Source organism: Spermophilus citellus, assembly GCF_964194105.1.
Source record: "Spermophilus citellus genome assembly, chromosome: 18".
Taxonomy (NCBI): Eukaryota; Metazoa; Chordata; class Mammalia; order Rodentia; family Sciuridae; genus Spermophilus; species Spermophilus citellus.
The window spans coordinates 955,405-981,500 of record NC_138200.1 but is presented as its reverse complement, the minus strand read 5'-3'; the positions used below and the strand labels follow the sequence as shown (position 1 = coordinate 981,500).

Sequence of the window (26,096 nt, the reverse complement as noted above, 5' to 3'; positions counted from 1 at the left end):
CCTGGCCCAAGACTTTTCACTTTTGAGATGGAGTCTGGCTGTGTTGCCCAGGTTGGCCACTATCTCCTGGCCTCAAGCGATTCTCCTGTCCCTGCCTCCTGTCTTAAGTCGCTGGGACCAAGGCATGTGCCAGGGCACCCAGCTGGGCGTTGTTCTGTGCCTCTGAGGCTCTTAAGTCAACCCCCTTCTGAGTGATGCAGTTTCAAGTTCTGGTCAGAATTATGTAGAATAACATGGCTGAAGCCTTCCCCACGGGACAGACCCTCGCATCAACACGCCTTAGACTTCATTAGGCCACAGAAAGTGGAGTGCTGTCACTGGGTGAGAGTCCCTGTGACCAACATCTGAGGAGCTCTGTGGTCACTGGCACGGGTAGTCGGGCCTGGAAGGGAGCAGTCGTCCTGGAGACCTGCTGCACCCCGCTGCACTCTCCAGTCTGCTCCTCTCCATCCCTTCTTTGCAGGTCTCGGCCAGACAGCGAGCCACTCTGCCTGTGGATGGACCTCTGCTCCGTGGTCTCTAACAAGAACCTGCGTGCCCTGGACATCAGCAGGAGCTTCCTGAGTGAGCCGGCCGTGAGGCTCCTCTGTGACTGTATGACCCACATTTCCTGCCGTCTGCAGACAGTGACGTAAGTAGAGGCCTCCACGGAGAGCCTGGGGCAGGGCTGAGCTTCGCATGTTGAAGACAGGAGCCCTCTTGGAATACCTGACTGGACTCTGACCATGTGCTCAGAATATGAAGAAAGGAAATGGTTCCCGACCTCAAGGTTCGGAAAAATTGGGTCAAGAGCTTGGATGTCTGCAAACATCCCCCATGGGGTGTAGTGTAAACCCAGCAGATACGAGACTGGTCACCATGGGGTGCAGGTGGCCACTGAACGTCTTCCTGTCTGAAATTTTTTATGCTCCAATCTCTCTCCCTCCAGCCTTAGCAACCATCATTCTCCTCTCTTAACATGTCAAACTCAGAGGTAGAAGGATGGTGGGTACATTAGGCTAAGCCAAATAAGCCAGTTTGACTAGAAAAACCCTGCTACTCTGTACCAGGTGAGATTCCCTCCAATCCGTCTGACACCTCCAGCTGTTACAGCTAATAGGAAATTGCTAGAAACAGCCCTTAAGCCATCTAGAAGATCCTCCTGGACACAGGCCCTCGGCATGGGTCAACTCCCTTGCTTTGGACAGGGAATTTGGACTGGCCTAACTGAGGCCTGGCCACGCCCAGGGACAGTGAGAGGTGGGCCATGCTAACAGCAGAGTGGGCAGGGTTGCTCCCACACCTGCTTCATGCTGCAGACCATCCTTGGTGGGGGCCCGGCTGCCCTCCATCAGGGGGTTACGACATGGCTTCTTGCTGCTTTTCAGTCAGGGGGAGACTGACTTAGAGATGGTGCTACCATCTCGGGAGTCGGTGATGTCACCACCTGTGACTGCCCCACCTCCCCTGCCCTGTTCTGTTCAGCTTGAAGGAGGTCACGGGTCCGCTCACGTTCGGGGACATGTCCGTCCATCTGGGTTCTTGCCAGGTGGCTGTTCCCAGGGATGTCGTCCTGTCATCCTTTCTCCCCAGCAAACGCTTGTTGGAAATGAAATAGGGCTCATCATGTGCCCTTGGCAAGGGCCAGCAAGTCTGGAGAAAGGAGCAGCAGACACATCCTGGCACCAGGCCTAGGGCTGCCTTCTCCAGGCACAGGACCATCTCCCCCGTGACCTCCGTCCTCCCGTGTCCCCAGGGCTCGGAGCGTATTCCCTGAGACTGCTTACCAGGACTTGTGCCTGGCGCTCGTGGGCAAGACGACCCTGACTCACCTGACCTTGGGAGGCAGCGTCCCGGAGGCACAGATGCTGCTGCTGCTGCTGCGAGAGACCCTCAAACATAATCGGTGCCGCCTGCAGTGCCTGAGGTGGGCCCTGTGGTCACTGCTGCCCCCTCCCCTGAGGTCCTCAACGTGGGCCACAGGGTGGTGCGTGTGGGACCAGGAGAAGGGAGTGGCCCTGACTGAGTACCCAGTGGGACATGGAGTTGGGCGCGTGGCTCTGGATGTGATCCCGGGGGCAGAGCAATGCCCAGGAGGCTGTGCACCCGACTGGGGCATGGGGTGGGTGACATTGCAGGCTGCCTGTGGTGATCCAGGACGGCCATGGGCCTTCATGGGCCCCACAGTGACTATGCCCAGTCACGTGTTCTGGCTCCTGGGTGGCTCCCTGTCTGGATTAGCTGCTGTCACCCAGCTCTCAGAATAGGTGCTCCCCGAGTTGTCTCCACAAGTGGTCGCCAGAGGCCTCCTTTCCCTTTGATTGAGGACACTGGCTGGTGGCACAGGTTTCAGACTTAGAAATGACATGTCCTAAGTGTATGTGAGCTCTCGTCATCCACTAGGGGGACTTGCTTTCCTTGGGCCAGAGGGTAGCTCTTGGTATTGATTTCCAAGCAGGCTGATTTCTGTTTGTTCCCCTGTAGCTTTAAGATACTGATAAGGTGACCTCCTTAGTGACACTGAGTGAGGGAAGGCTGCTTGTCTCCTGTGCTCCTTGGACTTAAGGCCCTTACGGTCCCACTTGCCCTGGGCTCTGGAGTGGATCCACAGTCTGGGTGGTAGGGTCGACTCCAGGGGAAGGCGCCGACCTGCACAGCAGTCTTATGTGGCAGACACTGTGCTGAACGTACCCTTCCTGTGGCCTTGACTTGGCTGGCATGAAGGTGTAGACCACCCAAAGTGGGAGGAGAAGGACACCCCAAAGGCTAAGCCCGGGGCAGAGCTGTGGGGTGGGCAGTCCAGTCTGATCTGCCTGGAGTAGTGGGTGGAGCTGGGGCAGCTCTGCAGGGTGGGTTTGAACTGCAGCGTGGGGGAAGGGAAGAGCTGGGCCTGGAGCCCGGTGCAGCCTCCTGACACCTGCGTCCGGGCCACCCACACCCATTGGCCAGAGCCCCAAGTTCTCTATCCTTGCCACACTTAAGCCCAACACGCCGTGGACCTGGCTGCTTGGGTACCAGGTTGCACCTGGTCACTTCCACCTTCTCATGTCCTAATAACTTTTGAAACAAGATGTCTTCTGTGTGGACAGGCGACTAAATCAGGGTCACTCCAAGTGACTTTGGGCTGATTAAAGACACAGAAAGAACCTTTTCTTGGGTTCAGTGATGGCTCCTCAGCCACAGCTCCCATAAGGTGTGGGGCAAGACCGGCAAGAAAGAGGGCGCACACTGGGTTTTACTGGGGAGAAGTCATTCAAATGAGGCAAGGGAGAGGGTTACAACAGACAAGTGGGTGTAATCCAACCCCATAGGGTGACGCCCACTCGGGGAGCTGCGCCTCTTATCTGAGCGGAGGTGAGGTCCAGTTGCTTTGCAGCAGGTGCAATACCAGTTCAGTACCTCTTTACTCGGGACTTCAAGGTGTGCACGTAGCTCCTGGCCAGAGCGGCTCCCCGTAGTCTGGATTATTGAGCATCAGCTTTAAGCCGGCTGTGTTGGTGAATATCATAGAGTTGTATTAGCAGTTTTATTTTCTCTTTCGGAGACCAGGCAGGATGTTGATCAAATGGCCGTGGGATACTTGAACAGGCAGGGCAGGCAGGGCTGATGGTGGAGGAGCCAGATTACTCAGGGCACACCAGGCAGTGGAGCACAGTGAGCTGACCTGGTCTCTGTCCTCCCAGGAAATGACGGGCTCCGTCTCCCCCACAGGCTGGGGCTCAGTTCTGCCCCCACCCTGCATTGGTCATACCTCTTCCTGACCCTGCAGTTCAATCACTCCCTGACGTGTCTGGACCTCTCCGACAGCCAGCTCCTGGACGAGGGGGCCAAGCTGCTGTGCGCAGGGCTGAGACACCCCACGTGCCCCGTGCAGAGGCTGTCGTAAGTCTCCCCACCTCCTGGGTGTCCTGTGGGGTCGGGGACGCAGGGGAAGAACGGTGGCCCTGGACCTGCAGGCAGCCCTGTGGAACCACCCAGTGACCCTACGCCTGCTCCCGTCTCTGGTCCAGGCGAACGATTCCAGCATCTCACTGCTGTCCTCTTCGTCCCCACGGGGTCACCAGCAGGGTGGGAAGAGGACGAGGAACTGAGACGGGCTTTAGGGACCCCCTGTTTGGAGACGGCTGGGAAGACTGGGTGTGGGGTGCTCTGCTCACTGGCCTTTCCTGTGACTCCTGCAGGTTGGAGAACTGTCAGCTCACGGAAGCCTGTTGCAAGGAAGTGTCTGTCACTCTGGTCGTCAGCCAGAGGCTGACACACCTGTGCCTGGCCAAGAACGACCTCGGGGACAATGGGGTGGAGACCCTGTGTGAGGGCTTGCGCTACCCCTACTGCCAGCTGCAGGCGCTGGTGTAAGTCCTGGGGCTGCTGCGTGCATGCAGCCTGCGGGTCGGTATGGGCTGCCAGGAGCACTGACAACCCATTCAGATGGGACTGAGAGCCTGGTGGGAATTGGGGAAAGGGCAGGTGGTCACGGGAAGGGTGCTAGCATTTGCCTGTTTTTCCAGGCATATCCCAGACACTGAGATTGAAGTGTTCAGACTCCAGGGGCAGATAAGAGGGGGAAGATCAAGGGGGAAGATCGTGTCAGTACCCAAAGACATTCCTCAGCAGAGTGTGGGCTTGATGTCACGTAGGTCATCGCCAGGCAGACGGCCCCGTCTTGGAGCCGACTTGGGCATCTAAACAGTGCAACTTGCTTATGGGGTCTATGCTAAATTTTTCAAGTATTATTTTTCAAAATCCTCACAATCTTATGAGAGTGATACCTTGATCTTTCTAACTATATAAATCTAAAGCTTGTCCACGAAGCTTGCCCATGGCTACATCTGTGAAGTGGGCATGAAGCCCACTCTATAGACAGAGTTGTCAGTCATTACTCTGAATGTGTAAAGTCATCGTCTGACCACACTTGTATTTCTGTAGCCTGTTGTAACTTCATTTGGTCTTTGGTTTAGTATTTGCTCCCCAAACACTCTAGGTTCATACGCAGCTTTGGGACTCTGCACAGTACGAACTGGTAGCTCTTGTCCAGTGACTCTGTGCCTGGTCTCCTAGTGCTCCTTGAGTTCTGTGGCCTCCTGCGATGCTGGGCTTGGGCACAGGGTGGAAGGGCTGAGATGTACCAGTTGGCCCTAAGGTAGGATTGTCTGTCTGGCAGCATCCCACATGACATGAGGTGTCACATGCTGCCGATGACTCTGTATCTGCCACTCAAATCTGAGCACTGCAATCCCCGTGCTTGGGTACAGGCTGTGAGGTCCAGTTGCCTGGATGTCTGATGTCACTGTCCTCTAGTGAGCATCCCTGACGGAGCACTGAGGAAGTCCAGTCTTACCAGAGGGTCTGCAATATTCAAATATGAAGTGTGTTCCCTGAGTTGTGAGGAACGACCAGCTTTCTAGGTGCCCCTCAGTTCTGCTGGGCCAACAAAGTCTGAGATTGGGAATAAAACAAAAGGACAGCAGATGGACCTCAGTGATCTAGTGATGCAGGAAGTGAATGAGGCCTCAGCTCCTGACAGGTCTGGAGGAACCCGGGCCCAGGCTCCTGACCTGCAAGACAGGCTGTGCCTGAGGAAAACCTGTCTCTCAGGAGGTATGTGTCTCCCTGTAGGAGAGGTGCTAGACTAAGGCCAGTCCTGTCCCCTGCCACTTGGGCTGGGCAGAAGTGTCCTGTGTCTGCAGTGCTGTGTGTGCACATCCACCTGGAAGCAGCTGTCTCCCATGAGGCTGAGGTGCTGGGGGCTGGCAGGACGGGGGCCTTGGAGGGGATCCTGTCTCTTTATCCGATTGCTCTGCAGGCTGCGGGACTGCAATGTGGGGAAACGTGGATGCAGACAGCTCTCGACACTGCTCCGGGACAACTGGAGCCTCACACACTTGGACCTGGGCCTGAATCCCATAGCTGCTGGGCTGTGGTTTCTCTGTGATGCCTTGAGGAATCCAAATTTCCACCTAAAATACCTAGGGTAGGTGTTTGTGCTCTTCTAAAATGTTTGGAAAGCTTTAGTTTCCAAAATACCAAAATACCTTGGATTGTGGCAATGTGTATCACCTGAGTTTTTAGGATTGGACCGCTCCAGGGGGAACATAGGTGAGTGGGTGCTCACATTTATCAGAGGTGGGTTTCAGAAATGTGCTGCTTCTGCTGGGATCCAGGATCAGGAACCAAAGCCGGTTCCAGTTCAATGCCCCGGGGCTGAAGATGGGCTCCTACCCCTTAGGAAACCCATCAGCCCCATAAATAGGTTGGTGAGCTCTGCCTCCCTTCTCAGCCCAGCCCTCACATTGATGTAGCCCTCTTTGCAACTGGACAGAGGATCTGCAAGCTGGAAAGGTGGTCTGGGCTGTGTAAGGACTTCCTCGCTGTGCTGCAGAGACCAGAACAGACACAGAATACTGGTGCTTCCGTTTTGGGGTCCTAGCTGATCCTGGGGAAATCTTGGCATTCTGGTGGTCAGGATTCAGTGGAGCCACATGCAGACTTGCATGACGTGCCTTTTCCCTCATGGAACCTCCCCACCTTCCACAGACAAAGGCAGCGTGGTCTCCAAGGGGCTCTGTGGAAAGAGGGGAATGTGAGGTGACAATAATGTCACACATTCTAATGACCGATTCGGCTCTCAGCAATAAGGTCTATAAAAGCAACCCAACCATCCCCCGACTCCGAGCACTGCTATTTCTCAGCTGGTCCAGCTGCCTGGGATCTGACCACCTGTCCCTCTGTGGCAAACTCTCCTCTGAACCTGCAGCTCTCCCAGGGATTGTGTTTCTATCTCGGACGTGATCTGCACGTTTCTCATTTCCTAGCAACTCTTAACCGATCACCCCAAGGGACCTTTCCAGTTGCAAGTTATACCACAGCATCTTTATTTCCAAAGCCTCAAATCTCTTACAAGTGGATCCTCCTTAGGAGCTGACTCTAGGTCTAGGCGTGCTGTGTGTGGGGGCATGGAATCCAGGGCCTGGCACAGCTAGACAAGGGCTCTGCCACTGAGCTGCACCCCAGCTGCGGAGCCCAGATCTCTTGCATTCCTCCTCCCCTGCTCGCGGCTCCTGCCCCAGTTGCCATATACTACAGGGTCTTCCTGCCTTGAAGGTCCGTTCTCATGGAGAACTTCCTGCCCACTATAAGTAAAACCCTCTCTGGCCGACTCACCTGTTTGGTTCCAAGACCGTCCACGACACCCCCCACCACCACCACGGAACTGATCACCTGCCCCATTTGCTCCCGGCTGGAACCCAGGACAGCATGTGCACGGGGCAGCACATCCAGTAAGTGAGCAGCTCTCTGCCCTCCACAGGCTCTGGGGGTGCTCCCTCACCCCTCTGCACTGTGGGGAGCTGGCATCTGCCCTCGTGAGCAACCAGACGCTGGAGACTCTGGACCTGGGCCAGAACGCCTTGGGACTGAGCGGAGTGACCGTGCTCCTGGAGGCCCTGAGGGACAGCAGCGGGCCCCTGAGGACGCTCAGGTATGGTCTTCCTGCCCCACACGTGGGCTTCCCTGGAAGGGATCAGTGCTGCCCAGGAAGGGGAGGCGGGGGTGACACACCCCTTTCCCAGCAGCCCCTCGCCTAGGGGAGTCCCGTCCACTGCCCGCTTCTCCTAAGCGCTTCTCTTGGAGTCGAGTGTTGTCCAGTGTTGTCCAGCACACTCGGTACTGGGCATGCGGATGCTCAGATCCCCTGGGGCACAGGCTGGAGCTTGCCTGTGGGTGTGCAGGACTGGCGTGGTGCACCGCACACCCCAGCCAGGATGTGTGGTTTCTGCTTTGCCGTCTCTGGGGTCCCAGGGTTGCCTGGGTCCCCGCTGAGCGGAAGCTGGTTCTCCAGGGGTTTCCCTGACGTGGGAACATCTGCAGCCCTCCAGTACCTTGATCTGTCTTTGGCTTTCTCGGGCCTTTCCCCAAAGCCCTCGCAGACGGCTCCTCCCTTCCAGCAGAGCAGACCACACCACACCACGTTTCCTGCTCTGAGACCACAGGTGTGCACACTGTTACCAGCAGCCCAGGGGGAGGAGAGCGAGCCGTCCCCACCTGCCAGGTGGAGCAAGGCAGAGGAGGAGGGCTTTATTTAAGATACAGGCAGGACGGGAGCTGGCCAACCCTGCTCTGCTCCTCTGTGCACCGTCCCACCTCCACTGCCATCTCTTCGGGGAGGATTGGGGTAGGGACCAGTAAGCGGTGTTCCTATTTCTCACCCCTGGTAAAAGTCGTGGAACCTGTGACACCCCGGTGGCCAGCCCACTGTCATTCGCTCCAGGAATGCAACTCCTGCTTCCACAGGAGTGTCCAAGCTGGCCTCATGCAGGGGCTGTGAGTTTTCAACATGGCGACCACTCAACCTGGTTTGCAGTGCAGGGGTGTGTCGGGGGCTGGAGCAGTGGAGCCATAATGCCACCAAGAAGTGTGGTGGGACCTCGAGCCCTGTGGCCTCCCGCCTCATGTTGTGGTCTGGACCTATTTCTGTCCCCTGTTATCCCTCAGCGACACCCTCCGCCATCCCATCTCACATGAGCGGGGCTGGACATGGCGGCCACGTGGATCCAAGTTGATGTTTCACCCTGGGGTTCGCTTTGGGATTGTTCTACTGAATGGTGCTTTTTTACACTAGAAGGGTCCAACCCAGTGCCCCATGTGTGCCAGGCAAGCACTGAATGGTGCAGGGTTGGGGAACTTATCCCTGAGCCACATCCCTAGCCCTTTTTATTTGGCACCCAAGTTGTTAGGGCCTTGCTGAGACTGGTTTGAACTTGTGATCATCCTGCTTCAGCCTCGACTGCTGGGATAATAAGTGTGCCCAGCTCTACCGAATATTTGACTAGCCAATATCTTCTTTGCTTTAGAAAATAATTTATTCATTCACTCAAATATTGAGTATTTTAATGCATATATATGAGGCACAGTGTAATTGGATGTATGTAGTGTGTACTGATCAAATCGGGGGAGCCCGTTGCTGGGTTCTTGAGGTCTTTGCAGGACGTGTGTCTGCACTCTGACGTTTCTCAGGATTGCTATTTTGTGGATCCAAAAGTGTCTCCCGCCGCAAGTGTCCTGAAACCTTCCTGGGCACTTGGGGTGTTTGTGGTGAATTTTGGAACAATAGAACTAGCTTTTCTGTAACCGTTGATGTCCTCTGGTCCCCCAGGTTGAAGATGGACGCGTGGAACGCGAAGGTCCAGGAGGTGCTGAGGGAGGTGAAGGAGAGCAACCCTGGCCTGACCCTGGACAGTGCCGTGGGGACGAAGGCTCCCTCCTGCTGCCAGTTCTTTTTCTCGACACCCTGAGTCTGTCTCCCTCCTGACTGTGTGTCCCAGGGGGTCTGGTCTCCCTCTCATGGTGGTGGTCCCTGGGCTGGGGGTCAAACGTAGGCTTGAGCATCGATTTCTTTATTCACAGTGAGTTCTGATCACGGGCACCTCGGTGTGTAATAAAGGGAAGGTCCTGAGCTTGGAGCTGCCTTTGTCCATGTGCTGGGGCGGTCACAGGGGCGTGGCTGGGGTATCAGCTGGGAAAGGGCGGCCTGGGAGTGTGCTCGGGACTGTCCATTCCTCTGTCCTTGGCCTGATTCAGTCGCTGCCTGGTGACTCCAGGATTGGTGTATGTATGTGTTTTTAAATATTGTTTTGGTTGTAGATGGGCACAATCTTTATTTTTATGTGGTGCTGAGGATCGAACCCTGTGCCCCACGTGTGCCAGGCAAGCGCTCCACCGCTGAGCAGCAGCCACAGGGTCAGTATTGTTGTTATATCCTAACTTGGGATTTGGCAGATTTTTCCCCCAAAGGGCCAGATAGTCACTTTTAGGCACCGAAGGCCACGTAGACCCAGCCACGCTGCTCAGCCCTGTGCTCAGAGCAGGGAAGTGGTCACCATGGGTCAACAGATGGGTGGGATTCTGTGCCCATGGAACTTTATTTACAAAGCCAGTGTGGGCTAGTTTGGCCTAGAGCCACAGCTCTCCAAAGCTGCTCTTGGCATCCTCTTACTTGGGGAAGCACAACTCCAGCCACATCATGTCTCACTGGAAACCTCCTTGTCTGTTCTTTCTCCGCCCCTCAGCAATTTGAAGGGAGAATGGCCCGTCCTATACTAGTGTGACTATTTCTGGTAATTCATAGAAAACACATAAGTCTACTTGAGAATTCAGAGTCCCAAGTCCCTGTTCAAGCAGTAATTCCCAGGCCTGACTGGACGGTCTGTCCATTTCCCGTCAACTTCCACCAAATGTAAGGTGCAGGTGACAGGACCCCACCCTGGGGCTTCCAATGACCCTCTCAGAGGTAGGGGCCTCTGGCCAGTGATTGGGTGGAAAGAGTAAATGGCAATTCTTTTCATGTCTCAAATACGGAGTTAGAATGAGTCGGCCCTCAGAGCGGGAAAAGTTGGCTTATGCCTAGTGTGAGCCAGGACCTCTGTTCAGTCACCTGCACCGCAAGGGAGGAGCCCCAAAGCAGTTTACTCTCAGGTTCCTGATAGGGAGAAGACAAAGGCCACTGTTGCAGGCTACTCTTGTTAGGGGAGGACAGGAGTGTGGGAACGTGAGGTTAAGGGAATGAACCTATAAAAGGGGGGCTGGGATAGTGGCTCGGTGGTAGAGCACTCCCCTAGCATGTTTGGGGCCCTGGTTTCGATCCCACCACATAAAACAAACAAAGGTATTGTGTCCAACTACAACTAAAACATAAATTTAAAAAAATCTATGAAAGGGGCCCACTGTGCTGACCCCCACGTTTTATTTCCAAGAAGCATTTACCTGCAGCCCTGACTGGCTGAAGAGGGCAGAATGTGTCACAGTCCTCTGCACACTACCTGTTAATTGCAGGAGAAATGCAAGTCCAAAATAAAGTCGCTAAGAGGAAACCAAGTTTCTCTGACAGGAGAGACTGTGACCCTTTTCATGGACCAGATCCTGAAAGTCGCAGATAAGGATAAAAGATTAAATCTAAGAATACATCATTAGGAATTCAGTTAGAACCAGTGACCATGGGCCAAGACATCATCCTGCTGTCGGCTGACAATCAAGAGGAAGAGTTGAGTGGACTCTGGAAATTTCCCCTATAAAGCCAGAGGGCAGGAGGAGGCACACTGTCCCTCTCCTCTCTGAGAAGACCCACCCTCTCCCTTGAGAGTGTCCCTTTTCCTTCAATAAACTCATTGCCTGTTGGAAGCAAAAGAAAGAGAAGACAAACGAGAAACGCAGGTGGACCTCAGTGGGTCAGCCAGGGGCAGGTTTTCAGAGGGAAAATGGCAACTGGCTGCAGTAGGGTCTAAGTTTTATAGGGCTGACAGGGACTGGGTGCTGAGGGAGACCTTGGGCAGTCAGGGCTGTGGTCACAGGTGGTAAGAAAAACTGCCACTGGTTCAGAGCCCACCAGGCTCCCTTTCTCCTCGGGGGTTAATATTTTCCATATCCTTCACCTGTTGCCCTGAGCAACATGCCTGAAATCTTCCTGACTTCCTTACAAGGACTGGGGTTTGAAGGAGCAGGTCTTCATGCTGCCCAGTTTCCTGGAAGGCCCAGCTCTGTAACTCTGACTTTGCATAATGCATTCACAATTTCCAACACAATGTTGTTGGTTTACTGTCTGCAACCACTTGATGTGTGGTGGTTCAGGGCTCACTCTTCCCATTGTTTTTTCTCTATATTTTTATGGTGGTGCTGGGGAGTGAACCCATGGCCTTGAGTATACAAGTGCCCTACACCTGAACTCCATCACCAGCCCTGCTCATTTTATTTCCTCGTGGTCTTACCTGGTCTCATGATTTGAAATAGCAGATTCACATGTCCCAGCAGGATCTCTCTCCCAATAAACCAGGGTTGAATTGTCTGTGACCCAGACATGTTGTGGTCCTGGGGACATTTCAAACAGATAGTAGTTGGAGCCCTGAGCTTTTGAGTCCCTCCCCCTATGGCAAAACCCTCTATGGTGCTCTGGGTCCACACACCAGGCCTCATTTGAGGGGTACACATTCCAAAACCCTTATGGTTGACTGAAACCGGACTTTTACTGAGCCTTATAGATACACGCATCTATAAGGTAAATGACACCTTGACACTTCAAGGCTTCTGTCTCTGGATGGCCAGCATGATCGTTGTTGCACTTTTTGGCTATTAAGTAAAATAATTGCTACTTGGACACATAAAACTATGATATCTGCCAACCAGTCTGACAACCAAGGCAGCTACTAACAAGTGGTCCACACTGTGAGCATGTTCTTGGGAAAGGGTTCCTCCGTCTTGGGCAGGAACCGGATAAAAGTGAGACGTGATTAGCCCGCACAATTTAACTGATGAATCATTTATTTCCAAATTTTCCCTTTCATCCTGTCGAGAGCAGCTCCCGAGGCTGGAGGGGCCTTGGTTTCGGAGGTCAACCGCAGGCGGATCCCCGGCCGTGTCCTACCCGAACCAGAATCCCGGCGACACGAACACACCGACTCTTGGAGATGTCTTTCAATGCCTCGTTTATTCAGGATCCTCACACAGCAGGCAGCGGAGCAGGGACTGGACGGACCATCAGGCGGATGGTAACATCGATGGCCTGAATGGTACTGCCTGTCCTCCGTGCCCAATATTTATATCTAATTTGCAGCATTACCTCACTTGTTTACACTTGCTTACACCTACTGGGAATTTCCCCTTACATCATTTGTTATTCACTACCTTATCCATACCTAACACACTTCACGCTTGTCACATCAACATGTTTACTTAGCACAGCAGCAAAATATGTTTACTTAAAGTTCTAACATCAAAATATGTTTACCTAAAGCATGTTTGTTATAGCACCTTAATACCTAATATTTATTAACTAACACTCACTCCATACACATCCTCTCTTGTCATAGTTGACCGGGGATAAATGAAATAGCAGATTTGAACAGACTGCCAGCGCTGAGTTCTGTTTCCCCAAACGTGAAGATTGAACATCTGATTTATTTAAGGATAGAACAAAGACTGAGAAGGGGTCGTGTCCTGCCCCTTTTATACATTTTAGATTCTGTTTTTCTCCTTATCTTGCTTTTGTTTAATCCTGTTTGTGACCAAAAGGGTGGGCCAAAACGTGAAGATGGCCGGTGGAAAGGACCAGCCCTGGAGGTGTTAATTAACAGCTCCCCGCAGGGAGGAAGAATGCCCGGGGCAGTTACCTTAGCAACAGGTTGGGGGGGATCGTTCGATTTCCTTTGCTTCCCAGCCCGCCTGCATCTTCCAGACGGAACCTAATTATCTACACGGATTATCTCTGGCCCCCGCCTCCAGACGACGGTGTTTGCAGCCGTTCCCACAGCCGCGCAGGTGGGGAGAGCAGGACTTGGAGGGGACCAGGGCTGCGGCCACCTGCGGGCCGACTCCGCTTTGTGCCTCCTTCTCCTTCGCAGGTTAGCAGCCCGCCACGTGAGGTGAGGCTCGGGCCGGCTCCGCGTCTGCGCGCTGGCCCTGAGCAAACAGTGCAGCTGCCAGAGCCTCCCCTCCCCGGAGAAGAAAGGAGAGGCCCGCCTGCCGCCCGGTCCGGCAGAGCTGGAACCTGGGTGAAGAGCTGCGGCCAGGCCCCGCACCCCGTGGCTTCACCGTCACCCAGAAGGCACCGCGCTCGTCCGCGGCGGCGTTGGCCAATGGCGGCCCAGGACGGAGGCACTTCCGGTGGGCCTCGTTACCGGGGCGGAACTGCCCGACCATCGGCGATGGCGTCACTGGACGCGACGGCGCCGTCCACGCCGGCTGTGGGTAGCCCCGCGGTGTTCGGCTGCCACCTTCCCGTGGCTGCTCGGAAAGAAGCAGGAGGGCAGCGGAGACTGGCCTCGGTGCCTGGGACCCCGCCGTGAGCGTCCGGGGCTGGTGGAGCGCGGCCGGCGCCCCGGGTCACCCCTGAGGCATCCCGGCCCAGGATGGCCGCGGCGCTGGTGGACCTGGCGCAGGTGAGTGGCTGGGGTTTCGGCTTTGCGACTTCTGTGCTGGTGGGGAGAGGCTGGCAGCCGAAACGGCCCCGGGTTTCCCTTTGCACTTGTGTTTACGAAAAGCCAGCTCATACTTAAAAACGGCACTCCGTGCAGTCTGCAGCAGCCGGCCGGGAAGCAAGCCCCGCTTCAGCCGCACCTGCAGTCAGCCTGCGCTGTCATGCTTGCGTGAAGCCAGGATGCCATCTCTAGTGATAGTCGAGGAAGGTGAAAGGTAACTTCTCTGTTACCTGCTCCACTCGGTCCAGGACTTGACTAGTACCTCTTTCCCAGTTTTGTTCCTGCTTTAATAGGACCTACCAGGGAAAGCCATGTATGCACTCTTCCCCAATATGGTAGGATATACTCTGCGAGTTAGCTCTTACACTTTCCTCTTACACTCCTATCACATCTCTAACAGTTGCTCAATAATTGGTTGAGGTTCTACACCATGGGCTCCTATCACAGCATAATACAACCTCTCAGCCACGGTCTGCAGGTTGCTTCCTCATCCGCCCTGCTTGACTACTTCTGATCTTGCCTCCTTCCTATCGTTCCTGGCTCACTGCTCTTCAGATACACCAACCTGACCATAGAAAGTTTTCTTTAGTCTCCCAGCCATTGCTCTTTCAGTTCACTGGGCCTCAGACATTGTTCTCGGATCTCTGTAAGGCCATTCTTTGTATCTTTTTGGCTCTGCTCAAATTTTACTTCTTTGGAGAGGTCTTTACTGGCAGTGCAGGCTGAAGTAGGTCCTTCTCTGCTTGTCCTTGGCCTGCCTTTGTGTGTGTGTGTGTGTGTGTGTGTGTGTGTGTGTGTGTATGTGTATGTGTGTAGGCTATCTGGCAGAGTTTTAAAATGTTGCTAAATTGAGGTTTTCCGTGATGTTGGGAGGCCAAATGAAGTAGGTAATAGCACGAGGCCCATAATAGCAGTTCATTGTCTCTGATGTAAGCTAGGGGAGGCATCATTTACCACCTTACTTAATCTGATTCAGGTTCAGTTACTACCACTGTTTAACATCAGAATAGTTCAGGACTTTGACACTACCCAATGTCACACAGCATTGAGGTAGCAGAAACTGACCTTTAGCATACAGACCATCAGAGCCTTTGTTTTTTACATTTAGAAGGCTGGGAAGCCCTGGAGGTGACAGCTAAGGAGAACTATGCAAGTTGAGCAATGCTCCTCTAGGAAGTTGCTTTGGGCATTAAAGTGGAGGGCCAGACATCTCAGCAGAGAGAATTGTTTAGACAAAGGCAAGGTTGTTTAAGGAGGTCTAAGAGGGCCTGAGAGGTTGCCATGATTCTGTCCCTTTTCCCCACCTGCTGAAACATGTTTCAGAATGGTGAGATCCTGTGGTGGTTTGTTCCATGTGCCTGCCACCTTGACTATACAGCATTGTGACCAGTCACAAGCCCATGTTTTCAGGATCACCACGTGCATTATCCTTAGTTGTTCGGATTTCCTGTCTAAAAGTACTTTGGCCTTAGGGTTATCAAAGGGTTTAGCACCCTGTGGGTATTTTCCAGGCACTTGGTGGTGATGGCTTTACCCATGTTGTAAGTATTTTGAGGAGCTGATGAAAAAAATTGAACAGTAAAATTTAGTGGGAAAACTTAACCACCTGGTTACTATAGACTTACATTGGTGGTGGAGTAATTGACATTACAATCCTCAAACCAGGGCTCAAATGCCATAACTGCTCAAACATGAAACTGGGTGAATTGGTGGGGTCCTTCAGGCTCAGGTCACTGACTGCCATGTAGAGGTGAATGATGCTGGTGTTTACCCCAGAAGCTATGGAAGGATTAATAGAAATCCTAAAGGCCATGCATAGAATATTTTCTTTTTCAGCCTTATGACTTTCATTGATAAATCCCGCGTTCCTGTATTGCTATGGAAATGAAGGCTCAGAGATGATGAAAGCTCCCTAAGGTTCCATAGATGGCAAGTGCCAATTTCAGGAATTTGGATTCTATCAGTCTGACTTTGAGCTGGGGACTGGCAGTCATTTGAACACAGAATGTTCTCAGCCTGGGGCAGCACCTGCCTGCACCAGGAAGATGCAGATTGCACTGGTGGGGTCATTATCATTGTTTCCTCACTCCTCTGATGTCCTAGAGCCCTTCTGTCTACATCTCACAGTGCAGAAGTCGATCCCATTGACTGTTCTTGCATAAGCAGCATCTTTCCCTTACATGGTATTATGTTGAAGCAGCTCCTCCTTCCTTCTCCAGCCCAGCATGGAGCATGGCCCTTGGGAAACACCATGTGATTTAGGCCTTGATCTCTTTGCATGTTTTTCAGCGAAACAGACTCTCCTGTCTCTTGGAACAGCCCCACGACCAACAGTGTTCCCTCTATTTGACTTTCCAGGGGTCTGTGACCTTCGAGGATGTAGCTGTGACTTTCACCCAGGAGGAGTGGAGACAACTGGACCCAGCTCAGAGGACCTTGTACCAGGAGGTGATGCTGGAAAACTGTGGGCTCCTGGTCTCACTGGGTAAGGCCTTCCACCTCGAGCATGCAGCGGACCTGCTGCCTCCTTCACTCCACCCTGGCTGCTCCAGAAGCCTCTGGATCCAGCCTTCATCCCAGGGCTTCAGTCATTTACTGGACTCACCTTTTCCTGTCTGGTGTCCTGTGTCTCTCTGGGCAGTGGAAGTAGGGCCCTTGGGCTCCCAGGGTGCTGTGGAGAAGGCGACAGTGGAAGGAATGGGGAGGCATTCAGGACCCAAGGTGAGATTTCGAGGGAGAACCTGAAGACCACCACAATTTCTCCTGGCTCCTGCCACCATATCCAAACAAGGGCCTTTTCTTCCTGAGCCAGTTTGCAGCATGAGTGGCCTTCTGGTCCTTGCTGTGTGTGACCACCAGATTCCTGGTCCTGTTGTCTGCATGTTTGTATTTTTCCTTATTTGCTGCTGGCTTTTGTGGGACACCCTTGAGGCAGCAAATGGCAACCACGAGCCATCCTTCCCTCAGCCTCTCACTCGGTGCCCAGCGTAGATTGGCCCCAGTCTGTGGTTCTTTTTTATGCCATCTTTCAGTGGGGAGTCTGCCTTAGGAGCAGGGTTGGATCAGGTGTCCCCAGTAGCCCAGTGTGCAGGGTGGTGTGGGATGCGATCTTTGCTAGGGAGGGGTTTGACAGAATCAGATACGTAAATTCTTAACAATAAGGAGTCCTCTGTAACCCAGCCGACCTTCGCTCACCTGGTGCTCCGGCCCAGACTCCCCACACTCCAGTCTTTGCAACTTCCTGCCCTTCCTCCCCTGCCCTCCTGCCTGCTGCAGGACAGCACTCGCAGTTTTCTCCTTGTCCTGTGGTGTGCTCAGGGTGATGCAGCATTCAGCTCTGCTGCCCTTTCTCAGCATCTGCTCACCAGAGCCTTCCTGAACACAGTCTCCAGGAGGCCCCGCCCCATCACAGGCTGCTTCTCCCATCTGCCTGTATTTATTCCTATCCTCCTAAGCCAGAGGTTCTCAATGGGGAGCCCTTCTGCACACATGGGGTGACGTGGGAAAATGTTCTTGGTTTTTACGTTGGGTTGGGGTATTACTGGCATTTAGTGGGTGGAGACCTGGATGCTGCTGAGCGTCCTTGTAATGCACAGGACAGATCACCACTGCACACGGGACCTAAAAATCAGTTGGCGGAGGTTGGACCTGTATGAGAGGAAGCACAGACACCCCCTCACCTGGCATCAAGAGACCCTGGAGAAGCCATTCTTGAGGACTCATCTGGTCTGGAGACATGCCCTGGACAAGCAGTTCCTTGAGCACCTTTTTCCTGCCGCTGAGATTTGTTGAATGAAAAGTCTGGGTTTAGAGCTGAGTCTCAGCCCAGCCCCTTTCCCTGACGCTTGCTGATCCCCTTTCACCAGAGGGGAGTACAGAGGTGGGACTCAGGTGGAAGGTCATAGGTCGTTGACAGTACTGCCCTTGGAAAAGATTAATCTGCGTCAATTTGCCTGAGTTGGATGTGAAATCTCCAAAGCCGTGTGCTAAGTAGACCTCTGTTGTTCTCATTGCCAAGACTCAGGCATTAGGTGAGGAAAGGAAAACTGACTAATACACATACCTTTGCTTTGAGTGAAGAGAGATTTTAGATGTCTGTTTTCCCCTAAATTACTGCTTAAATATTGTTCGGGTTTGAGCTGACCCAGTGCATTCAACCTGCTTGCCTAGTCCTGTGGACGTGGTTAGCCCCGATATGTGCCAGCTTCTGAGTGCATCCTGGGGCACAGTGGTCATCCAGTGTGGATGGCCAGCCTTGTTCCAGGTCACATGTCAGCTTTCTGTTTGTTCTGGTGGGAGAGGCCTCATCCTAAGGACCGGCTGCTGGGCTTGAGGCCTGAAGGAGATGGAGGGTGTTTACTGCTTTTCACAAAATCCATGTTTCTCCCTTTTTTTTCTTTTTTTTTTTTTCTTTTGTCCCTGAACAGGATATCCTGTTCCCAAACCTGAGCTGATCTTCCCGCTGGAGCACGGGCAGCAGTTGTGGACAGTGATGATAGACCTCTTTCAGAGCACCTGTCCAGGTAGGAGCCATGACCTTGGCTAGTGGAGGCCCTGCAGGCTTGAGGCAGGGAAGACACTGGCCTCGGTATCTCTTGGGAAGCATCGTACTGTGGCCTCTGGATTTTGTAGCCATGTTGCCCTTTGACCTGTACCCCTCTGGTCAGCCAAACCCATCAACTTGTTCCAGGTCCTGGGAAAGAGTGAGGTTGGTGAGCTAACACCTGGCCAGGGCTCCAACTGTGTGGTCATGAAACCTGGCTGGGCCGTCACCAGCTCTGAGGCCCTACCTAGTAAGGTTGAAGACTCTCGTGGTTTTGTACCTAAGGGTGATTGAGTTGGTACAAGGCTCAGCGGCTTAGCATGTGTAGCTGTGGTTTTCACTGTCCCCAGGACTGCGTGGGGCATGGGGAGCTCTACAGGTTCTTTCTCTCATCAGCCTGCTGTCGTATGGTTTTTCTGCCTTTCTCCAGTGAGCGCAACCATTCCCACTCCAGGGACACCAGTCCCTCACATTCTACCTGAGGAACTAGATACTATCCACACTTGTGTAGAAACTGTGGGATACATGTCCAAGAAAACAGACAGTGTGTTGAATGTCTCAATTCTCTCCTCTCAAGTAGCTGTGCTTATTTCAGATTAAGTGTACATATTAGAAGAGGTGTGAATTGTGGGACAGAAGGGTGTCCAAGCAGAAAGCTTCTGTATCCTCAGGGATTTGTTAACCATCTGGTTTCTTCCTGTGACGATATATAGTTGGTATGTTGCTGACTTGGGATGGTCACTGCAGTATTGATGGACAATTCTGTTGGGTTTCATTTTATATATATATATATATACACCTGATTAAGTAATTGATTATGTAAAACTGTCTCTAGCAGTGTCCCCTTTTAAGAGCCATAATTGGTACTTTTTTTATTTTTTCTTAAGGTACTAGGGGTTGAAACTAGGGGTGCTTTACTCTGAGCAATATCTCCAGACCTTTTTACTTTTTATTTTGAGACAGAGTCTTGCTGAATTGCTTTGGGCCTCACTAAATTGCTGAGGCTGTCCTCCAATTTGCAATCCTCCTGCCTTGGCCTCCCTGGCTGCTGGGATTATAGGTGTACACCACTGCACCAGGCTTTGGTTGCTACACTGTGGCTTAATGCTCTCACGGTCGTCTTACTAGTTTTTCTGGTTTTGCCAGACCTTAGCCTGATTCATTCCTTTAGAATACATTATTTAGGGGCTCACAATGAGATAACTTTTTGTAAATTGTCAATATGGAATTGAGATAATTTCTCCCCTAAAGACTTTCTGTCCCTTCACCCAGCCTTTTCATTTGGTCTGACTTTCAAGGAGTCAAGAATTAAGAAGTGTCTGAATGTGGTGGATACCCTATATCCCAGCAGCTCAGAATGGTGATTCAGGAGGATCACAAGTTCAGTGCTAGTCTTAGCAATTCAACCAGACCCTGTCTCAAAATGAAAAATAAAAAAGACTGGAGATGTAGCTTAGTGGTAGAGGATCCCTGGGTTTAATCCCCAATGCTGTCAAAAAGATAGATATATAAATTCAACAACTGATACAGAGAAGGAAAGAAATTAATCACAAAACTGGGGTTTAACAGATGTGAACCTTTCCAAAAAGTCCAGGTTAGATATTGTTGCTCTGTCTCTGAATACATGTTTTGTCTTTCTGGTGTGAACAGATCTTTCCCTGAGTCATCTCTTCAGGATAAATTGATAGGGGGTCCAAAGTGATATGAGGAGCCTACCTTGTATGAAGCAGAAATTCCAGAAATCTAGTGTTCGATGTTTCCCATTGATCAAACACCAAATGTGACTTTTGCTGAGATTTCTCATCATACGCTTCCTGTCTTCCATGTGGGCCACCTTCGTTGTGCTTTCCTGGTGTCCCTGTAACAGCATGGGATGGCATCCTGTAGAGGAAGCTTACTCAGCATGGTCTCAGCGTTGCTCTGTCCAGCCACGTGCAGGCTGCAGTTGTGGAGCTTACTCCACTGCAGACCCTCTGTGTGCTGACTGACTCTCCCCAGGTCTCCCTTTCAAGGTGTTTGGGGTCCAAGGGTCAGGAAGAAAGCTGTTCAAACCTAAGGTTCAGAGGTAACAGAGTGGACAGAGAGGCTGTGTTTTGAGTTCCATGTTCTCACTGAAGTGAGGATCTTGTCCTTCTGTGTTGTTAGTAACAGGCCCTCTTGTGTGTTGAATTTTCTTTCAGGTGACAGTGGAAAACCTCAGGCCACCGCACCTACTACTTGTGAGCCAGCCTTGTCTGAGGGTGCCTCACTCCAGGGACTGTTAACACAAGGGGCCTCAGGGTGCTCCCAGGTGGTGGCAGCCAGAGGTCAGGATGGGCCATCAGCAGTGCAGGAAGGACTCTTGAGACCAGGTGTAGAGCTGCAGGAGAAGCTTCCTGGGAAAAGTATCCCTAGACCTGGTGGTTCAGGGGCATCTGAGGACATTTGTTCAAGGATGGTACAGGACCCTGTCTGTCTAGGAGATGCTGTTCATGACTGTGACCCACAGATCACTGCTCTGGATCCCATGAGTCAGGAGAATGAAAACATCTTCAAATGCAGTGAATGTGGGAAAGTGTTTAACAAGAAACGCCTTCTTGCCCGACATGAGAGGATTCACTCTGGAGTGAAGCCCTACGAGTGCACGGAGTGTGGGAAGACCTTCAGCAAAAGCACATACCTGCTTCAACACCACATGGTCCACACAGGGGAGAAGCCCTATAAATGTATGGAGTGTGGAAAGGCCTTCAACCGCAAATCACATCTTACTCAGCATCAGCGGATCCACAGTGGGGAGAAGCCTTACAAGTGCAGTGAGTGTGGAAAGGCCTTCACCCACCGCTCCACTTTTGTCTTGCATAACAGGAGCCACACTGGAGAGAAACCTTTTGTGTGCAAAGAATGTGGCAAAGCCTTTCGTGATAGGCCGGGTTTCATTCGACACTACATCATCCACAGTGGGGAGAACCCCTATGAGTGTTTTGAGTGTGGCAAGGTCTTCAAGCACAGATCATATCTTATGTGGCACCAGCAGACTCACACTGGGGAGAAACCCTACGAGTGCAGCGAGTGTGGGAAAGCCTTCTGTGAGAGCGCGGCCCTGATCCACCACTACGTCATCCACACTGGGGAGAAGCCCTTCGAGTGCCTCGAGTGTGGGAAGGCCTTCAACCACAGGTCCTACCTCAAGAGGCACCAGCGCATTCATACTGGAGAAAAGCCTTATGTGTGCAGTGAGTGTGGGAAGGCCTTCACCCACTGCTCTACTTATATCTTGCATAAAAGGGCCCACACTGGAGAAAAACCCTTTGAGTGCAAAGAATGTGGGAAAGCCTTTAGCAATAGGGCAGACCTCATTCGCCACTTCAGCATCCACACTGGGGAGAAGCCCTATGAGTGCATGGAGTGTGGGAAGGCCTTCAACCGCAGGTCGGGCCTCACGAGGCACCAGCGGATTCACAGTGGGGAGAAGCCCTATGAATGCATCGAGTGTGGGAAAACCTTTTGCTGGAGCACAAATCTCATTCGACACTCTATTATCCACACTGGAGAGAAGCCCTATGAGTGCAGTGAGTGTGGAAAGGCCTTCAGCCGCAGCTCATCCCTCACTCACCATCAAAGGATGCACACTGGCAGAAACCCTGTCAGCGCAGCAGAGGAGGGGCCCCCTTTCACAAGTGCTCATGCCTCCGTCAACATTCAGGAACTTCTATTAGGGGATGACTTTGTGAATGTAACTGATGAGGAAAAGCTTTTGAAAGAGGAAACATCCTACATGGCATCTGATCATTCATACCAAAGAGAAAACCCACAAATGTCTTCATTATAAGAAAACCTTATTATTTGTTATCTGAAGACTCATTAGAAATTGACTTAGCTTACAACACTGTTCTCCATCTGAGAATTCATCCCAGGAGAGAGAGACAGAGGTTATTTTGCACTTAGGACTACTTTCAGCTGCATCTTTCTTCTCATTTACAGTGCAGTGTTATCTCAGGAATGTTTATAGAAAGGAAGTGATATAGAGTGAAACATAGGCACTGCTTCTTTCACACTATTCCACTCAGTCTATGGGACTTGTTCATGGATTTCTTAGTTTATTTGGGTGGAGAGGGTTCTGGTTTAGGAGACAAAGAACCTTGACTGTCTTGTATATGCATTCAGTGCTGTCCAGTGTTGAGAGTTAGAAAGTTGAGGGCAAGTCTAGAAACTTACTAAATATCCTCCTTATTGTACAACATTGTCTCTGTTCTTGTGGAGCATACGTTTTTAAGAAGAATATGAAGGTGTGAGTGCAGTGAGTGTGGGAATACTTTTATATTTAAGGGAATAAGGAAACACGTTTTTGTGTTTGTGTGTGTAGTGCTAGGAATTGAACCCAGGGCCGCAAGCAATTTAAGCATGCAGTATACCAGTGAGCTACATCCAGCCCCAGGGTATACAAATGAATGGACACTTGTTATTGCACCACTTAAGACTGGCAAACTCTCTTTAATATGGTTTCAAACACCACTCAGAATTTTTCTTGATCCCCTCTTTTCGTTTACTTGAAGCTATGTAGTAAGTCTTAAAATTGGGTAAAATGATTCCTTTTCTTTCTTTTATTTCAAGTTGATTTAGTACTTTTTTTTTTACTTTCCACGTACACTTTAGGATTTGTTTTTCTGATATCGTAATGAAATACCAGTTATTTGATAGATGTTGAGTTAAATACAGATCAGTTTTTTGAGAATTGTGTCTTTCTATTGTGGTGAGTCATCCATTTATGAATGTGGTTTTATGAACATGGTATATCATTTTGTTTATTTAAGTATTCCTTGACTTATTCCTTTACTGTTTTATAATTTATAGCATATAGCTCTTGTATATTTTTAATAAGATTTATACCTTTTTTTTAACAGTTATAAAATTAATATTTAAACTTTCAATTTCCACATGATGTTTGGCAGTATGCAGAAATGTGATTAGTTTTTGGATATTGTCTTATTATCCTTCAACTTTGCTGATGTATATCTAGCATTTTTTATATTTGTTTTGCTAGAGAATCCTTTGGATTTTAAACAAAGATATGTCCTCTGTAAATAGAATCTTTTCTTCTTTCCCATCTTGCATATCTTTTATTTTCCTTATTTTATTGCACTAGCTAGAATTTTCAGTATGATGTTGAATAGGATTAGTGAGAACTCATCCATACTAGTAGGGAAGAAATGTTCAGTTTCTCATAAATAATGATGTTGAACATAAGATTTTTTTTAGCCAAAAATAGAAATTTTTTTTCTATTCTGAATTTGCTGAGATTTTTTTATTACTGATTGTTGAAATTCGTCAAATTTTTTTTCTCAATCATTTGATATGATCATTATATGTTGCTTCTATATTCTGTTGATATGATATGTCATATTAATTTGAGATTTGAATATTTAGCCAGACTTGCGTCCATGGAATAATCCCCAGTTGGTCATGGCATGTGATTTTGTCTACCATTATTCCATTTGCTAGTGTTTTGTTGAGGAAAATTTCCCTGATTTCATTAATTATAAGAAAGCTGTGTTTTCTTCATTGCTTTTGGACTGTCTTCATCTGGTGTCAGGGTGACGCTCATCTCCCAATATGAATGGGGAACCTTTCTCGTGTTTTCAGTTATTTGGAAGATAATTTGTAGAATTGGTGTAATTCCCGTCATGCTTGGTAGTATTCTTCAGTGAAGCATTTGGACCTGGAGGTTTTTCTTTAAGATGTTTAATTATATATTTATTTTATTTTATATGTATAGAACTTATAAGAGTATTTCATATTGGATAAATTATCATGGTTCTTTTCAAGGAATTGTTTTATTTCATGCAAATTATTTAATTTGTTTGAACTATTTTCTATTATCCTTTGCAGCAGGATATGTTCTTATATGCCCTGTTTTACTTCTGATATTGGAAATATATCCATTTTCTCTCTCTCTTCTTTGTTTCACAGTACTCTGGATGGAACCCCAGGGTGCTCTAATGCTGAGCTCCATCCCCAGCCCTTTTTGTTTTGAGACAGGGTCTTCCCTAAGTTGCCCAGGCTGGTCTTGAACTTATGAACTTCCTGCTTCAGCCTCTTCAGTAGCTGGGAGTGTATCCATTATAGCCATTCTCTTTTTGTCTTTGTAATCTTTTTAGATTTTTTCAATTTTCTCAGTTATTTAAAATTGTGTCGATTTTTTTCTCTACTATGTGTTCTTAATTCAACCCATTTCTTGGATCTGTGTTATATCCTTTCTTCTACCTAATTTATTTATATTTGGCTCTTATTAATTTCTCAAAGTGGGTGTTTATTGATTTGAAGCCTTTTTTCCTAATGTAAGCATGAAATTCTTTGAATTTGAATCACAGTACTGTTAGCTTCATCTTAATTAGTTTTAATTATATTTCTCCAATTTTGAAATTCTTGGTGAGACTTCATTTCTAATGCATGAATTATTTAGAAGTTGTTTAATTTCTTAGTGTTTTGAATATTTCCTTTTATCTATTTGTTGTTGATTTCTAACTTGTTTCACATTTGTCCTGTTTATATTTGTTAAAGTCTTTTTTTTTTTTTTTTAAGAGACAGTGAGAGAGGAGAGAGAGTGAGAGAGAGAGAGAATTTTTAATATTTATTTTTTTAGTTCTCGGCAGACACAACATCCCTGTTGGTATGTGGTGCTGAGGATCGAACCCGGGCCGCACGCATGCCAGGCCAGCGCGCTACCGCTTGAGCCACATCCCCAGCCCCAATATTTGTTAAAGTCTTTCATGACCTGTTTTGTATGGCTTCTTGCAAAAAAAAAAAAAAAAAAAAAAAAAATATATGCATGTTCTGCTGTAATTGGGTGGAATTTCTGTAGAGGTCCAGATGATCCTGTTTGTTGGTAGTGTTATTCAGATTACCAAGAGAATGGTGCTAAACTCCTGAACTATATGAATGGAAGTATCTGTTCCTCCTTGTAAGTTCTATCTTCTATCAATTTTTCTTTCATATACTCACAGCTCTGTGTTTGGTATGTACATACATGTAAGTTTACTAAGACTTCTTTGTGTATTGGCCTTTTTATAACTTTTTCTGGTGGAGGTGGGGTACTGGGGATTGAACTCAGGGCCACTCAACCACTGAGCCACATCCCCAGCTCCTTTTTGTATTTTATATAGAGACAGGGTGTCACTGAGTTGCTTAGTGTCTCACCATTGCTGAGGCTGGCTTTGCCATCCTCCTGCTTCAGATTCCCAAGCCACTGGGATTACAAGTGTGCACCACTGCGCCTGGCTTTTATCATTTTTTAACATCCTGGTTTTGCCCCTGTAAGTACTTTTAGCTCTGAAGTATACTTTATCTGATATTTGTATATTCACTCTTACATTTTTTTTGGCTAATCCTCGTATCCTTTATATTTTTTTCATTATTTTATTTCAGACCCTTAACATATTTGAAACAAGTTTCTCATGAATAGCATACACACTGATTCTGCTTTTATATCCTTTTTATATATTTGTCTTTTAATTGGTATATTTAGGCCATTTAAAGTAATTATTGATTTGCTAGCATTCACAGCTCCATTTTATGATTTGAATTTATTTTCCCTGCTAACTGTTCCTCTCTTGTGTTTGATGTTTTCTTCCCATTGG

The 26,096-nt window shown here is 49.8% G+C and overlaps 2 protein-coding genes and 1 long non-coding RNA gene across 20 annotated transcripts in view; 2 read left to right on the top strand and 1 right to left on the bottom strand.

The window, feature by feature from the left end:
• Positions 1–10,870, top strand: part of LOC308638191 (aurora kinase C-like) — a gene marked incomplete at its 3' end in the record, with an annotated part of 60,597 nt that extends 49,727 nt beyond the window's left edge. For 12 of the 17 annotated variants that reach the window (XM_081275349.1, XM_081275350.1, XM_081275335.1 and 9 more), the window contains 7 exons: positions 464–631; positions 1,736–1,906; positions 3,691–3,861; positions 4,161–4,331; positions 5,783–5,950; positions 7,286–7,456; positions 9,131–10,867. In XM_081275349.1, coding sequence (XP_081131475.1) covers positions 464–631; positions 1,736–1,906; positions 3,691–3,861; positions 4,161–4,331; positions 5,783–5,950; positions 7,286–7,456; positions 9,131–9,269 — 1,159 coding nt within the window. Of the gene's footprint in view, positions 1–463; positions 632–1,735; positions 1,907–3,690; positions 3,862–4,160; positions 4,332–5,782; positions 5,951–7,285; positions 7,457–9,130 lie in introns of all 17 variants that reach the window. The other 5 variants (XM_081275340.1, XM_081275341.1, XM_081275334.1 and 2 more) reach the window with 5 other exon arrangements.
• On the bottom strand, positions 10,759–13,604 carry LOC308638205. Its single transcript, XR_014019784.1, has 3 exons — positions 12,817–13,604; positions 11,736–12,301; positions 10,759–10,893 (listed from the first exon to the last, which is right to left on the bottom strand). It is a non-coding gene; the product is annotated as an uncharacterized lncRNA (long non-coding RNA).
• A 59-nt stretch (positions 13,605–13,663) lies between these two features.
• The window catches only part of LOC308638196 (uncharacterized protein), a 47,744-nt gene continuing 35,311 nt past the window's right edge, over positions 13,664–26,096 (top strand). Inside the window, exons 1-4 of one of the 2 annotated variants that reach the window (XM_081275376.1) lie at positions 13,664–13,901; positions 16,299–16,425; positions 18,368–18,463; positions 20,664–25,019. In XM_081275376.1, the coding sequence (XP_081131502.1) occupies positions 13,872–13,901; positions 16,299–16,425; positions 18,368–18,463; positions 20,664–22,291 (1,881 nt within the window). In that variant the 5' untranslated portion in view covers positions 13,664–13,871 and the 3' untranslated portion in view covers positions 22,292–25,019. Of the gene's footprint in view, positions 13,902–16,298; positions 16,426–18,367; positions 18,464–20,663; positions 25,020–26,096 lie in introns of those variants that run through there. The other variant, XM_081275375.1, reaches the window with a different exon arrangement.